General features: G+C 61.3%; 1 protein-coding gene across 1 annotated transcript in view; it reads left to right on the forward strand.

The window, feature by feature from the left end:
• LARS2 (leucyl-tRNA synthetase 2, mitochondrial) overlaps nt 1–9,993 on the forward strand; it is a 127,248-nt gene extending 117,255 nt beyond the window's left edge. The window contains exons 20-21 of the mRNA XM_036266338.1: nt 376–503; nt 8,775–9,993. Of these exons, the coding sequence (XP_036122231.1) occupies nt 376–503; nt 8,775–8,954 (308 nt within the window). The 3' untranslated portion in view covers nt 8,955–9,993. The remainder of the gene's footprint in view (nt 1–375; nt 504–8,774) is intronic.
• The last annotated feature ends 6,750 nt before the right edge of the window (nt 9,994–16,743 follow it).

Here is a 16,743-nt window from a genome sequence, read left to right on the forward strand (position 1 = left end):
AGAAGCCAGATGAAAAATCTTGAACTGATCTTACAGTAGAGTCAGGGGGCCGGTGGGAGGCTCTCAGACCAGAGTCTCCGGCTGGAAAGGAAGTCAGTGCAGCTCGGGATTGGGGGTCCGCTCTCAGAGCGCAGTGTTCCTTCACAACTGCAGAGAGCAGGTCACACGGGCAGCCTGGTCCCAGAACAGCATGTCCATCCACCTTCCCAGCTCCGGGTCCTGTTTGAGAAAAAAAGCTACCCGAACCTGGGGTGATGAGCGGAGTAGGTGGGGGGCCTCCTCGGTCCGCCCAGCCAGGCTGTGCTGGGACAAGCGCTGTGACCCGGCTGCCCAGAGCTGCGTGTGCTCAGTGACCCTCTGGCCTTGACCTTGCAGGCCTGGCGCTGGTGCCCAGGAAGCTCTGCGCCCACTACGCCTGGGACGCCGGCGTGCTGCTCCAGCCGTGGCCGGCCGTGGACCCGCAGTTCCTGCAGCAGCCCGACGTGGTGCAGATGGCCGTCCTGGTGAGTGACCCCACTCCCCGCACGGGGCGAGGCTGCGGGGCAGGGCTTGTCCTGTCTGTCTGGGAGGTTCTGTTTCTCGTATCTGGCGCACCCAGCCCTCAGCCCTACCCGGCCGCCTGCTCCTCTGCCGGCGCCTCAGTTTAAGGTCACTGTGTACCAAAAGCTGGCGAGCATGGAGCCCTCATGCCCGCGAGGGGCTGGAGCGTGGGAGAGAAGCCTGTCCCGCATCATGGTGATCGGCCTCCTCTCCACCTGTGCCTCCGCCTCCCCGCGCTTCGCCCAGCTGCTGTGGCTCTCGACTGTTGAAGGTGGTACTGATGGCCCTCTTCCCCCATTGACCTCCTTCCCGCGCCCACCCCCTCCTGGTTCTTCTGGGGGGGCAGCCACGCAGCCCCCACTCTGAAAAACGAGGTGCAGGAAGCTACATAAAGTTTCTCTTTTTTTGATATATTGGGTCATTTTAAATACATAAAAATTGTTTATTGTTTAAACCACAAGGCTTAAAAAACAAATAGCTCTCTTATGGTTTATTCTTCCTGTAATTTTTACATATTTAATGTGTGCACTAAGACACATTAGAAGGAATGTCTCTTCGATAGGCTGATGTGGCTGAAGAGGGAGAGCGGGCGGTCTCCCCGGGGCCCGGGGCCTGGCAGGCGGTCGCGGCCTGAGTGGCGATCACTCTCCCCCCGCGAGGCAGCCGTGACTGCGCTCGCTCCAGGCGAGGAGACAGCCTCAGAGGAGTTCGTCGCCGTGCCCGGGGTTATTCGTTTACTCGTCAGTAGCCACCTGGTTACCCCTCTACTGCAGGCACAGGGCTAGGCTCTGGGGGTACAAGTCTCACCTGATAGGATCCCTACCCTCTGGGAGCTTCAAGCCCAGTGGGAGAGACGGGGGAAAGGAGGAGGAAAGAGAAAAGGAAATAAAATATTGCAAATTGTGAGCAAAAGTGCTGCGAACAGACCCACTTGGGTGGAGGGAGAGCGTACCCCACAGAGGCTCCCCGGCAGGTGGTGTGGAAAGACCATCACACCTTCCTGCCCCTCGGTCCCCTGCTGCCCCCATGCCTCCCCCACACCCTCAGACTCCAGACAGCCTGTGGCACCTCAGCAGTTCCTCTCCCTGCGGCGATGTCTGTAGGGAATGGACCTCGTAGTGACACCCCCATTTCCCCGCAGGGCAGCCCTGCTGCGATCCCCCCTTCACAGGCGGGCGGGTGTGTGATGAGCCCATCTCACAGGTGGGAACGGCTGCAGGTTCGCGCTCACGCACGGTGAATGCCCACCGCCGCCAGTCAGACGGCCGAGGGACCGGGGCTCTGAAGGCGGAGCATCTCCTCCGTGGGGAAAAGGAGCGGAGTCCCTCGGACGCTGGGACCGTGAGCCCCGGGCCGGAGCAGAGGCACAGCAGGGCAGCCCTGGGGAGCAGGGGGCTGGCAGGGGTCTGAGCAGGGGATGGAGGACCCACCTGCTGGGCTGGAGTCTTGGGCAACTGACTTTACCTCCTGTGCCTCAGCTTCCCCGCCTGTGAAATGGGGACAGAGGTCGTGAGGGTAAGCAGCCGCTCGAGGGATTACGTGGCACGGAGGCTCCGGCAGTGGGGCTTTGTTACCCTCAGTCACTGCAGGGTGCCCTCCCGTCAGGGAGCAGGGGACAGGGCAGGGGGAGTCCCCAGAGAACAGGGAGAGGCCCTGGACCCAGGCTCAGTGATGTCGTGGAGGTGGCGGAGAGAGAGGGCACCGAATGGGGGCTGGAAGCTTCTTCCCCTTTGGGCCGGGAAAGCCAAGCCGCAGTGACACTTCTCTGGTCCACGGGCCGATGCTCTAACCACTGAGCCAAACCGGCCAGGGCATCAGTGAGACTTCTCTTGTCTGTTGGATTGGTGCCCCGTGCCCAGGAGTGGGGAGCATGATTGAGGCCCATTCATCCTGAAGGGACTGCCCCAGATACACGACTCAGGGGCGTCCCAGGAAGCCCAGGAACCATGAGCAGTGGCCAGGCCGTCGTGGGAAAGTCCCTGGGCACCGACAGCACATCCAGAGGTCGCAGGCCCTTCCCCAGGCCCAGTGTGGACAGGAACGACTCAGTTCCCTCGCACGGGCCCAGTGTGGACAGGGGCGACTCAGTTCCCTCGCACAGGCCCAGTGTGGACAGGAACCACTCAGTTCCCTCGCACGGGCCCAGTGTGGACAGGGGCGACTCAGTTCCCTCGCACAGGCCCAGTGTGGACAGGAACGACTCAGTTCCCTCGCACAGGCCCAGTGTGGACAGGAACCACTCAGTTCCCTCGCAAAGGCCCAGTGTGGACAGGGGCGACTCAGTTCCCTCGCACAGGCCCAGTGTGGACAGGAACCACTCAGTTCCCTCGCACGGGCCCAGTATGGACAGGGACGACTCAGTTCCCTCGCACAGGCCCAGTGTGGACAGGGACGACTCAGTTCCCTCGCACGGGCCCAGTGTGGACAGGGACGACTCAGTTCCCTCGCACAGGCCCAGTGAGGACAGGGACGACTCAGTTCCCTCGCACAGGCTCTGTGTGGACAGGGACGACTCAGTTCCCTCGCACAGGCCCAGTGTGGACAGGGACGACTCAGTTCCCTCGCACAAGCTCAGTGTGGACAGGGACGACTCAGTTCCCTCGCACGGGCCCAGTGTGGACAGGAACCACTCAGTTCCCTCGCACAGGCCCAGTGTGGACAGGGACGACTCAGTTCCCTCGCACGGGCCCATTGTGGACAGGGACGACTCAGTTCCCTCGCACGGGCCCAGTGTGGACAGGGACGACTCAGTTCCCTCGCACGGGCGAGTGTGGACAGGGACGACTCAGTTCCCTCGCACGGGCCCAGTGTGGACAGGGACGACTCAGTTCCCTCGCAAGGGCCCAGTGTGGACAGGGACGACTCAGTTCCCTCGCACGGGCCCAGTGTGGACAGGAACCACTCAGTTCCCTCGCACGGGCCCAGTGTGGACAGGGACGACTCAGTTCCCTCGCACAGGCCCAGTGTGGACAGGAACAACTCAGTTCCCTCGCACGGGCCCAGTGTGGACAGGGGCGACTCAGTTCCCTCGCACGGGCCCAGTGTGGACAGGAACCACTCAGTTCCCTCGCACAGGCCCAGTGTGGACAGGGACGACTCAGTTCCCTCGCACAGGCTCAGTGTGGACAGGGACGACTCAGTTCCCTCGCACAGGCCCAGTGTGGACAGGGACGACTCAGTTCCCTCGCACAGGCCCAGTGTGGACAGGGACGACTCAGTTCCCTCGCACAGGCCCAGTGTGGAAAGGAACCTCTCAGTTCCCTTCCCCAGGCCCAGTGTGGACAGGAACGACTCAGTTCCCTCGCACAGGCCCAGTGTGGACAGGAACCACTCAGTTCCCTTCCCCAGGCCCAGTGTGGACAGGGACGACTCAGTTCCCTCGCACGGGCCCAGTGTGGTCAGGGACGACTCAGTTCCCTCGCACAGGCCCAGTGTGGACAGGAACGACTCAGTTCCCTTCCCCAGGCCCAGTGTGGACAGGGACGACTCAGTTCCCTCGCACAGGCCCAGTGTGGACAGGGACGACTCAGTTCCCTCGCACGGGCCCAGTGTGGACAGGAACCACTCAGTTCCCTTCCCCAGGCCCAGTGTGGTCAGGGACGACTCAGTTCCCTCGCACAGGCCCAGTGTGGACAGGGACGACTCAGTTCCCTCGCACGGGCCCAGTGTGGACAGGAACCACTCAGTTCCCTCGCACGGGCCCAGTGTGGACAGGGACGACTCAGTTCCCTCGCACGGGCCCAGTGTGGACAGGAACCACTCAGTTCCCTCGCACAGGCCCAGTGTGGACAGGGACGACTCAGTTCCCTCGCACGGGCCCAGTGTGGACAGGAACCTCTCAGTTCCCTCGCACAGGCCCAGTGTGGACAGGGACGACTCAGTTCCCTCGCACAGGCCCAGTGTGGACAGGGACGACTCAGTTCCCTCGCACAGGCCCAGTGTGGACAGGGACGACTCAGTTCCCTTCCCCAGGCCCAGTGTGGACAGGGACGACTCAGTTCCCTTCCCCAGGCCCAGTGTGGACAGGAACGACTCAGTTCCCTCGCACAGGCCCAGTGTGGACAGGAACCACTCAGTTCCCTCGCACGGGCCCAGTGTGGACAGGGACGACTCAGTTCCCTCGCACAGGCCCAGTGTGGACAGGGACGACTCAGTTCCCTTCCCCAGGCCCAGTGTGGACAGGGACGACTCAGTTTCCTTCCCCAGGCCCAGTGTGGACAGGGACGACTCAGTTCCCTCGCACAGGCCCAGTGTGGACAGGGACGACTCAGTTCCCTCGCACAGGCCCAGTGTGGACAGGGACGACACAGTTCCCTCGCACAGGCCCAGTGTGGACAGGAACCACTCAGTTCCCTCGCACGGGCCCAGTGTGGACAGGGACGACTCAGTTCCCTCGCACAGGCCCAGTGTGGACAGGGACGACTCAGTTCCCTTGCACAGGCCCAGTGTGGACAGGGACGACTCAGTTCCCTCGCACAGGCCCAGTGTGGACAGGGACGACTCAGTTCCCTCGCACGGGCTCAGTGTGGACAGGGACGACTCAGTTCCCTCGCACAGGCCCAGTGTGGACAGGGACGACTCAGTTCCCTCGCGCGGGCCCAGTGTGGACAGGAACCACTCAGTTCCCTTCCTCAGGCCCAGTGTGGACAGGGACGACTCAGCTCCCTCGCACAGGCCCAGTGTGGACAGGGACGACTCAGTTCCCTCGCACGGGCCCAGTGTGGACAGGGACGACTCAGTTCTCTTCCCCAGGCCCAGTGTGGACAGGAACGACTCAGTTCCCTCGCACAGGCCCAGTGTGGACAGGAACGACTCAGTTCCCTCGCACAGGCCCAGTGTGGACAGGAACGACTCAGTTCCCTTCCCCAGGCCCAGTGTGGACAGGGACGACTCAGTTCCCTCGCACAGGCCCAGTGTGGACAGGGACGACTCAGTTCCCTCGCACAGGCCCAGTGTGGACAGGGACGACTCAGTTCCCTCGCACAGGCCCAGTGTGGACAGGAACCTCTCAGTTCCCTTCCCCAGGCCCAGTGTGGACAGGAACGACTCAGTTCCCTCGCACAGGCCCAGTGTGGACAGGAACCACTCAGTTCCCTTCCCCAGGCCCAGTGTGGACAGGGACGACTCAGTTCCCTCGCACGGGCCCAGTGTGGTCAGGGACGACTCAGTTCCCTCGCACAGGCCCAGTGTGGACAGGAACGACTCAGTTTCCTCGCACAGGCCCAGTGTGGACAGGGACGACTCAGTTCCCTCGCACAGGCCCAGTGTGGACAGGGACGACTCAGTTCCCTCGCACAGGCCCAGTGTGGACAGGGACGACTCAGTTCCCTTCCCCAGGCCCAGTGTGGACAGGGACGACTCAGTTCCCTCGCACAGGCCCAGTGTGGACAGGGACGACTCAGTTCCCTCGCACAGGCCCAGTGTGGACAGGGACGACTCAGTTCCCTTCCCCAGGCCCAGTGTGGACAGGGACGACTCAGTTCCCTCGCACGGGCCCAGTGTGGACAGGGACGACTCAGTTCCCTCGCACAGGCCCAGTGTGGACAGGAACGACTCAGTTCCCTTCCCCAGGCCCAGTGTGGACAGGAACCACTCAGTTCCCTTCCCCAGGCCCAGTGTGGACAGGGACGACTCAGTTCTCTCGCACGGGCCCAGTGTGGACAGGGAGGACTCAGTTCCCTCGCACGGGCCCAGTGTGGACAGGGACGACTCAGTTCCCTCGCACGGGCCCAGTGTGGACAGGGACGACTCAGTTCCCTCGCACGGGCCCAGTGTGGACAGGGACGACTCAGTTCCCTCGCACGGGCCCAGTGTGGACAGGGACGACTCAGTTCCCTCGCACGGGCCCAGTGTGGACAGGGACGACTCAGTTCCCTCGCACGGGCCCAGTGTGGACAGGAACCACTCAGTTCCCTCGCACGGGCCCAGTGTGGACAGGGACGACTCAGTTCCCTCGCACGGGCCCAGTGTGGACAGGGACGACTCAGTTCCCTCGCACGGGCCCAGTGTGGACAGGGACGACTCAGTTCCCTCACACGGGCCCAGTGTGGACAGGGACGACTCAGTTCCCTCGCACGGGCCCAGTGTGGACAGGGACGACTCAGTTCCCTCGCACAGGCCCAGTGTGGACAGGAACCACTCAGTTCCCTCGCACAGGCCCAGTGTGGACAGGGACGACTCAGTTCCCTCGCACAGGCCCAGTGTGGACAGGAACCACTCAGTTCCCTCGCACAGGCCCAGTGTGGACAGGAACCACTCAGTTCCCTCGCACAGGCCCAGTGTGGACAGGACGACTCAGTTCCCTCGCACAGGCCCAGTGTGGACAGGGACGACTCAGTTCCCTCGCACAGGCCCAGTGTGGACAGGACGACTCAGTTCCCTCGCACAGGCCCAATGTGGACAGGAACCACTCAGTTCCCTCGCACAGGCCCAGTGTGGACAGGACGACTCAGTTCCCTCGCACAGGCCCAGTGTGGACAGGAACCACTCAGTTCCCTCGCACAGGCCCAGTGTGGACAGGACGACTCAGTTCCCTCGCACAGTCCCAGTGTGGACAGGGACGACTCAGTTCCCTCGCACGGGCCCAGTGTGGACAGGGACGACTCAGTTCCCTCGCACAGGCCCAGTGTGGACAGGGACGACTCAGTTCCCTCGCACAGGCTCAGTGTGGACAGGGACGACTCAGTTCCCTCGCACAGGCTCAGTGTGGACAGGAACCACTCAGTTCCCTCGCACAGGCCCAGTGTGGACAGGAACCACTCAGTTCCCTCGCACGGGCTCAGGACCAGCTCCCAGGCCCTGGGGAGGCACCGAGGCCGAATGGGCCTTGAATCCAGGCAGGGTCGGCATCGTGCTGGGCCGCACATGGAAGCGGACACCCCAGGGGTGCTCCTTCCATCCTCGTGGGAGTCTTGACGGAGGCAGAGGAAGTGAGGCAGCGAGTGTGTCACTGACACAGGCTCACTCACTTCCTTCACCTTCATCCCGAGGATTCTGTCCTTAAAGAGAAACGAAGGCCTGATGTCCCACAGCCTGAGAGCCCCCCTGAGTCTCTCCCTTGTAAGCGAGCGTGTCCCCCCCCAGGACCCCACGTCAGAGGCGGTGGCCAGAGGAGGCCTTGCCCTGGGCCTCTCTTTCCTAGAAAAAGCGTGAGAACAGAGATGGGAAGGCCAGCACCCGGTCCGTTACCAGGTTCACGCTATCAGAAGTCCATATTTGGGGTTCCAGGACCTCACAAGGGACGGGGTAGGAGTCTCTTCTGAGGTCTCAGTCGAACCAAGCATGTGGCCTTGAAGGAAGGCAGCTTCGGAGGACGGGGAGGGAGAGCAGCCACAGCCCCTCACCCGGCGCCAGCTCCCCAGCCTCAGAGCACGCGGCCCGCCGGGAGCCCCGCAGTTTAAAAACATTTCAGGGCACGGTGTTAATTGTCTCCCACCTGGTGATCTAGGCTGGTGCAGCCACAACAACAGCTCTACGGAAATCTGAGACAGTGAAGAGGTGGTTAAGGAGCACTTCATGATGTGCTGTGGGTGAAGCTGGAGGAGTTATTCACTGTTTCCCCAGTGAGAAACAGGAGCGTCCGTGAAAGAGACCGGTCCTTACAGAGCAGTGGGACCGAGGATCGGAAGGACGGCTGTTCAGACGCCGCCTGTACCATGGGTCCCTTCCTCGGGGGGGACACCAGTTCATAGTTGATGTGAAGTTGGTCCTTATTGAACTGTACTCAGTGACGTCTGGACTGGACTGGTCCGTTTTAGGCAGGAAGAGTGGTTCATGTGATGCGGGTCTGGTTTCCAAGAGCTCACCTGAGCGCCCCCTTCTGGAGCCAGTCATCAGAAAGGGAGGTTCACTGCCGTCCCCAGAAATGAGTCTCTGAGACCTAGGCAAATCCTCAGTGACACCCCTGAATTAGATCTGAGCTAGACTTGGTGCTCGTGACAGTTCCCCCGACACAGCCTAGGCCCCGCCACGCGGAGGGTTTGGGCATCCTTTCCACTTGGCGGTGACGGCAGCGCTCCGCGAACACGCGGGCACTCACTCCAGGTGCAGGCGCTGTCCCTGCGGGGTTTCTCTCTCTGCACTCCGTCCTCTTGCGAAGCTGGGTGCTGCCTGTCTCCTTCCTTCCCCACATTCCCTTCCCCGAACAGACACAGCGGGCCCTTTGCGGGAAGTGGGTTTGGCACCGGGCTGCCCGCCACTCAGGACTGTTTGTCTCTGGCTTTTCTCCTCCTCAGATCAACAACAAAGCCTGCGGCCAAGTCCCTGTGCCCCAGCAAGTGGCCCGGGACCAGGACAAAGTCCACGAGCTTGTTCTCCAAAGCGAGCTGGGTGCCAGGCTCCTGCAGGGGCGAAGCATCAAGAAGGCCTTCCTCTCCCCCAGGACGGCCCTCATCAACTTCCTGGTGCAGGAGTGACCTCGCCCAGGCCTGGGCAGGTGCTCTGCCAGCAGTGTGCCCCTGGGCGTGGCCTGGCGCAGGAGAAACGCACGAGGGGGAGGAGGGCAGCTGTCCCCTCCACCCCCATCACACGGTGGAGGAAGCCATCTGACCCCACTGGAAGCCACCAGAGACGCTGCTGGTGGGAGCAGGAAGGAGTGAGCCTGAGCACCTTGCCCCCCGAGCAGCTGGTGCTCCTGGACCCCTGAGATTGCTCTCCTGACGCACACCCCAGGAACTGGAGGGCAAGCTGAGCACCCACACGAGGCTCTGGACAGGCACCTCGAATGGGTAGCAGAGCCTGGACATCGTGGTGGGCGGGACCCTTGCCTTCTGGCCAGACGGGAAGCCGTCTGGGTCACTACAGACACCCAGTGTGTGGAATGGACAGGAGCCCTCAGGCGTCGCTCTGAGCCAAAGGCAGCAGTTCCAGGCCTCTGCCAGCGTCCCCACTGCTCCTCAGCTCCGCCCGGCCCGCGGGAGGCCCAGCGGGAGGCCCAGCGAGGTGCCCCCTGGCCTGCTCCCCTCGGCCAGCACCACTCCTGCCCTGTGAGGAGCTGCACTGCAGACCACTCCCTCGGGGAGGAAGTTCGCCGTGTAGGGAGGCCGAACTGAGCCGCTTCCAGTCTCGGATGGAACCAATCTCGGAGCCCCCCACAGGGAGCCCGCGCAGATGGGCCCCAGATGGCCATGCAGCGCCCCAGAGCCGGCCACCAGGGAGAGAGAGCGAGCTCCCCGCGGAGGAGCGCACGGGTGCCACCGGGCTCCCCCGTTCGAGCCACAGCAGCCTGGCCGCCAGGCGATGGCCAGGAACGGACCTGTGTCATGGACCCGTTCGGGTAATCCCGGCTTTTCGTGCGGCCAGCAGTGCGGTGCTCCTACCAGAACTGGCCGGAGCCCCTGACGAATGTTTGATGGGGAGGGGGGAGAATCGAGCCGTTGGTGATGCTGAAAATCCGCTTGTTCCCGGCGGCCACCCTCCCGAAGCAGCCTCGGCTGCGGCCCCCTGCAGCCCAGCAGTAACAGATGACTTTCTTAATGCAATAAAGTGTGTGTCATGTATGACTTCGGGACATCTGTGAGATCTTGGCAGCACCACCGCACTCCCTTCTGGGCCTTAGGCAGGAGCAGACCGAGGCGCCCGGCCCTCGGCGCTGGCCGTGAGCCCGGCCCCACGTGAGGCTGTGGGGTGAGATGCGTGGGGAGCAGGCAGGGCCACTGACGTCGCTGGTTCTCAGCCTTGGCTCAGCCCTCACACTGCACCTGGCCCCCTTGCCCTGAAACCCTGTCCGCGTGGAGCCGGGCCCGCGGGAACTGCACAGGCTCCACAGGAGAGCCGCTGGTTGGTTGATGGGCTTGAACCGCAGGGTCTAACTAGCCTTCCTCCCTGATCTCCCGCTTCCGCGGGACGAGTATCTGCGGGACGAGTCTCTCCGGAACGAAACACGATAGAGTGAGCTGGGAAGGCTCAGGACCAGAGGGGAAGCCCGGGCCACATGCCCGCACGTGTGTGCTCAGTATAAGCAGACGGATGAGGGTCTCTGGTGTGAGGAGTGCAGGGTGTCCTTGCTTGACTTATTTATTCCCAAAGTAAGGCGAGTGACCTTGAACCCGTCAGCAAGATCAGGGTAGGGAGCCTTTGCACATACCCTGGCCAGAGCGGGCCAGGAGCCTGGAGGCCGCTGGCGTGACCAGCGTGGCCCTGGAGAGCTTCTTCAAGAGGATCCAGACTGAAAACGAGCTCGGCGGTACTGAGAGATAGTATAATGGAAACACTGAACAGAAAACTCTCCTCCCTGGGGGTGGGGAGGTGGGGTAGGAAATGATCTCAGTTCTTTATTAACTGCCTTGATTAGGTCAAAAGCTGGACTCGACAAGTTCACTCGCATTATGTCATTTAATTCCCACGAAAACCCTAGAGGGAAGGAAGTATTCTCTCATAAATATGAAGAAACCCAGGCTCGAGGTTCAGTAACGTGCTCTGTTTCCACAGCTAATAAGTAGAAGAGCCAGGATCCAAACCCATGTCTCTGGCCCCCACATCCCCTCGCGGCACCCCGTGTCATCCAGTCCCCTCACCTGACCTTGCTTGAAGTGCGACAGTCAGGAAAGTTGAGCTTTGGCCCGAAGCCGGCACGTCGCACGGAGCCTGGCGGGGGGCTTCCTCCGGGGAGGTCCTCAGTTCTGGAAAGCCAGGAAGTCACAGCAGTGCCCTCTGGACAGGGACGGGGGGCGCTGGGAGGCGCTGAAGTGTCGCGGCACCAGAGGAAGACCCACGCCCACGGTTAGCGTCAGCATCACTTATGCCGGAGACATGAGTGTGAGCACAGGGAGAGCGGGGCCTGGGAGCCAACTGCCTGCCCAGGGACGTGAAATGATCCCCGAGACCCTGCAGCGCCAGCTGGGGAGCAGCACACGCACGCTTCACCCCGACCCAGGTACACACCTGCTGGGCCTGGCTGGGAAGAACGGGGCGGTTTTGAAAAAAAACGAGTAATGTGGAAATTTGCTCCTGAATAAAGGCGTCTACGGATTCGGTGCAGTCCCAACCACCGTGTTTAATCCCGGCCCTTACAAAGACAGAAGGGGATTTGCCCACAGGTCATTGGAAGAGTCCTACAAGTTATTGTTTTCCTTCTGTTTACTTTTTTTGTTTTCAAGTTTTTATTGGCCATGTGGCATTTCAATAATGGGATGGAAACATCAAAATGTACGATTTTGTGAAAATTCGAATGAGCTAAGGACCTGTCCCCTTGAGGCCCTGCCCCTCCCATCAGGGGGTCTGGCCTACGGGACGTGCCGGTCAGGATGGTCAGGACGGCTCCTGCGCGGAAGGTGGGAGCCCAAGCAGCCCCCTGAAGCTCGGGTTCCTGGCACCCGGCGGGGGTAGGTGCGGGAAGCTCGCTCTCAAAAGAACAGACGGCAGCACCTCCTTCATGGGACTGACTCTCCTCGTTCCTGGGCAAAGCAGCACGGCGGCCGAGGGCGTGAGCTCTGGTCCGCCGGACCAGGTTCTGTGACTAGGCGGCTCGGTCCCTTAAAACCTCGTGGCCTGGGCAAGCCAGGGGACCTCTCTGAACCTGTGTTCCCTCCACTGGGAATAGGAGTGAAAGCCCTGCTGCCCTGGGGTACGCGAATAAAGTGGGGTGATGTGTGGAAAGCACATGTCAGCTCTCACTGAACGGAAATGGCGTATTAATGACATCCTGCCGGAGAAGGAAAAGGCCGGCGTCTACCATGGGATTCTCTTCGGTCAAGAAGGAGGGACAGTTTAGGAGCAGACGCGCCCCCCCGTGCAATTGTCAGTCCTGGGGAGGAAGAAATGCGACCAGTAAAGCTGGAGGATTTGGACCCATTGGCAGAACCTGCCTCATTTGGTGTTTTCACCTCGCGCCCTGGAACCTCAGCGTCACCCAGTCTGATTGCAGCCTCCTGGTTGGTTTCCGGGAGCCCCCCCTTGCCTTCTTCAGGTCCCATGACGGCCACGTGCTTCTGCCCCAGAACACGAGGGATGGTGACCTGGGAAACCAGGGAGCCAGGGACCGAAAGCCAAGACTTGGAAATCACAGCTGTGAGCCCAGCCTGCGCCCTCGGAGGCAGTCTGGCCTGTGGCTGCCTGCGCCCCCAGGCACAGGGCTTCCCTGTGTGCCCGCCGTCCTCCCTCCGTGGCAGTTATTGGAAGGGGAACGTGAGGTCACTGCAGGGGCCTCGGCTGCAGGCACTGGGCTTCCCTGTGTGCCCGCCGTCCGCCCTCCGTGGCAGTTAGTGGAAGGGGACGTGAGGTCACTGCAGGGGCCTCGGCTGCAGGCACTGGCCACCGTTCTTGTCGCCTCTGCCGCCGTGGCTTTGGGTTCCCCGGGCGGTGGTGAGGCTGCTGGGAGCAGGCGGCTTGGCGTGTGAGCTGGAGGTGGCTTGGGGCCGACGGGGGAAGTCCACCGGACACACTACAAGCCACTCACAGCCCAGGGGCCTCCCGACAGGCCGGGGCGGGGAAGACGGCCTCCAGACGCAAAGCTCAGCATCAGGAGTTGGCTTCGGTTTTTGTTTACAGGTGGTTTGGTTCCTGAACTGAGCCCCAGGGAGGGGTTACAAGCACGAGTCGACGGACATGTGCAGCCAGCACCCAGCTGACCACTTCCTGCTGGGCCCAAGCGGGCGTGGTCCTGCACCAGCGGGCCCGGCCTTCTCTGCCAGCTGCCCATCAGCCTTTTCCTTGGGCAGCCAAGGCTCTGGGGTCATTCTGTGCACCGGGCACCGTGCAGGGGGCTTTGCCGCTGCCATCAAATCCTCACATCGATGCTACCAAGTGGGGATTATGACCCGTAACCTGTTAGGAAGGAAACTGAAGCCTAGAAAAGTAGCAACTGACCTAACTTACCACTATCAACCGCTCGAGCCGGGACTCAGTCCAGGTCTGCTTTGTGTGCACAGCCCGTGCCCTCTGCGTGGCTCCCACCTGCCGCCCTGGCGGATACAGCTGGCTCTCTCTCTATCCGGGGGATCCTGATCGGGAGCTCGGACGGTGTTCCTTGCTCCCGAAGACGTGTCCTTCCTTGAGGAAGGGGCCTGGGCTTTTGTACCCTGAATGTGTCTGTCTTTGGCTTTGCCCACCTCTTGGGCATCTTGGAGTGAAGGGACTCCCACTGGCTCAGGAAAGTTTCTGGGGACAGGCACACCAGCCTGTGACGGGTCTGTGGGGAGCCCCCGTGGGAACCGCCACAAGGAGAGCGGGCAAGTCTGAGCCTAAGAAGCAGCGAGTCTGGGCGAGGAAAGGCTCTCGGCAAAGCCGGAGTCACAGAGAAGTGGGTGCGGATGGAGCCTGAACCAGCGGACTGCCTCCGGCTGATGCCTTCGCGCTGTGGCTCGGGATTCAAGGCGATGGATCCGACCAAACCAGAAGGTGCTTCGCCCCTTCCACAAGGACAAAACTGTGGCTCAAAGAGCCTGTGGCTTCCTTGAGACTGCAGCGGTCAGTGATGACGGTTCTTGACCCCCAATCTGCTCATTTCATGCAGAGCACCCCTCCCCTACTTTTAAGAAAAGCCCAATGCTACTGCCAGGCAATGTTGAGTGCAGGAGGTGAATTTTCTTCATTGTGAACCCCACAAAATAAGAGGAGTTAGCTCTCCCCTTCCCTCCTGTGAGGAGGGCCAGCAGAACCCATGTTTTGTGGGCTGGGTCCCCGTCTGACGCCCAGAGGGTGGGCGGCTAGAGGCTCTTATCCAAGCTAATGAGTCTGAAGATTGGAATCTGGGGTGACCAACAGTGAGCAAAGGGGCCGTCCCCCCAGGGAGGGGAGAGCCTGGAGCAGCCAGGGAAAGGCTAGTCCTGTGGGCAGAGGTCTATGAGCCAAGGATTGTGCAGAAGCGCTGACCTCACTCCAGCCTCCATCATTCTCTACGCCTGCCCACATGAGGGAGGGGGCGCAGGGATAATGAGGCCCCGGGGGGAGGTGGTGGCCAGGCCTGCCGGAGTCATGGGCCTGGCAACCAACACTCATGACTCACTTCCCTGTGCCTCAAGCCTTGAACTTGAATTCCTGGTCTTGTTGACCTCTGGAGGGGCGTCCTCAAGCCCTGAACTTGAATTCCTGGTCTTCTAGACCTCTGGAGGGGCGTCCTCAAGCCCTGAACTTGAATCCCAGGTCTTGTTGTCCTCTGGAGGGGCCTCCTCAAGCCCTGAACTTGAATTCCTGGTCTTCTAGACCTCTGGAGGGGCGTCCTCAAGCCCTGAACTTGAATCCCAGGTCTTGTTGTCCTCTGGAGGGGCCTCCTCAAGCCCTGAACTTGAATTCCTGGTCTTCTAGACCTCTGGAGGGGCCTCCTCAAGCCCTGAACTTGAATTCCTGGTCTTGTTGACCTCTGGATGGGCGTCCTCAAGCCCTGAACTTGAATCCCAGGTCTTGTTGTCCTCTGGAGGGGTGTCCTCAAGCCCTGAACTTGAATTCCTGGTCTTCTAGACCTCTGGAGGGGCGTCCTCAAGCCCTGAACTTGAATTCCTGGTCTTCTAGACCTCTGGATGGGCGTCCTCAAGCCCTGAACTTGAATCCCTGGTCTTGTTGTCCTCTGGAGGGTCGACCTCAAGCCCTGAACTTGAATCCCTGGTCTTGTTGTCCTCTGGAGGGGTGTCCTCAGCCCTGAACTTGAATCCCTGGTCTTCTTGACCTCTGGAGGGGCGACCTCAGGCTCTGAACTAGCATCCCAGGTCTTGTTGTCCTCTGGAGGGGCCTCCTCAAGCCCTGAACTAGCATCCCAGTTCTTGTTGTCCTCTGGAGGGGCCTCCTCAAGCCCTGAATTTGCATCCCAGGTCTTGTTGTCCTCTGGAGGGGCGTCCTCAAGCCCTGAATTTGCATCCCAGGTCTTGTTGTCCTCTGGAGGGGCGTCCTCAAGCCCTGAACTAGCATCTCAGTTCTTGTTGTCCTCTGGAGGGGCCTCCTCAAGCCCTGAACTAGCATCCCAGTTCTTGTTGTCCTCTGGAGGGGCCTCCTCAAGCCCTGAACTTGAATCCCACATCTTGTTGACCTCTGGAGGGGTTTGCCCGCGCCAGATGCCCTGCGTGCAGGAACCGCATCTGATTCCCCGATAGCAGTAGCTGTAGTTTTACCAGTTCTGGAGGACTGGTTATGTGCCAACCCCTGGTCTGAGTGTTTGCCACAGAGGGGCCTTGCTCAAGTCCACACTCGAAAAGTTGACAGAGCCAAGATTCTCGGCATTGCTTCCCAAGGCCTGCGTGCCAACCAGCTCTCGAACCTCCTGGGTTCCAGACAGTCCCAATTTCTGACTCTTCTTCCACTTGTCCCCCAGGCCCCCTGGCGAGCTCACACTCCCTGACCTGTGGCCGGGAGCCTGGCTCGCTGTGGGTGCACACCTGGGTGTGCTCCGCCCGATGCTCCGAGGCACCCAGGTCAGCTCGTGCCTGGGGAGACGTCTGGGCTCTCTGGAAGCCTGGGACTGACCAGTCCCAAATAGCCATCACCTCTGGCAGACAGACCCCATCAGTGGGACCCAGAAGTCGGGGTGGGGAGGCCCGGCCTGGGCCTGCCGTCACAGTGCGACCACCTGGCCTTGCAGCAGCTGGGCCAGGTCCTCCCCGGGTCATTCGTCCTGTGCACGACGGAAGAGCCTGTCTGGATGGACGAAGGGTGGTCCCACCCAAAGGAGAACGCGCCCGTCATGCCCGCTGCAGCTGCGACCTCGTGGGCCGCCCGGAGAGCCAGGTCTGGGGAGGGAGCCCCTTCTTCAGACACCATGAGGTGAGGGGTGTGGACACTGTGGGGTCAGTAGGGAGGGTGGCTCACCCAGGGTGATGTCCTTCGCTGAGTCTGGCATGGTGTTCATCAAGGAGAAGGCACATTCTTTCCACGAGGAACAGGCCAGGGTGGGCCAGAGGGGGCTCACTGCCAGTGGGCAGGACACAGGGCGGCCGCTGCCAGAGACAGGCTGAGAGAAATGGCTGAGAAGAGGGACCTACGCCAGTGTCACTGAATATCTCCTGTATCCATGGTCAACCTTAGTTTCCAAGAAATAGCTTAGTTTCCTATTAATATTTAAATTTTTTTTTTCTGTTATTGATTTTGGAGAGAGAGAAAATGAGAGGGAGAGAGACAGAAACATCAGTGAGAGAACATTGATTGGCTGCCCCCTGCATGCCCTCCACTGGGGATCAGGCCCACAACCTGGGCATGTGTCCTGACTGGGGATCAAACCGGCAACCTTAGTGCATGGGTCGACGCTCAACCACTGAGCCACACCAGCCGGACTCCTATTAA

This window comes from Molossus molossus, unplaced genomic scaffold (assembly GCF_014108415.1).
Source record: "Molossus molossus isolate mMolMol1 unplaced genomic scaffold, mMolMol1.p scaffold_m16_p_18, whole genome shotgun sequence".
Lineage (NCBI taxonomy): Eukaryota > Metazoa > Chordata > Mammalia > Chiroptera > Molossidae > Molossus > Molossus molossus.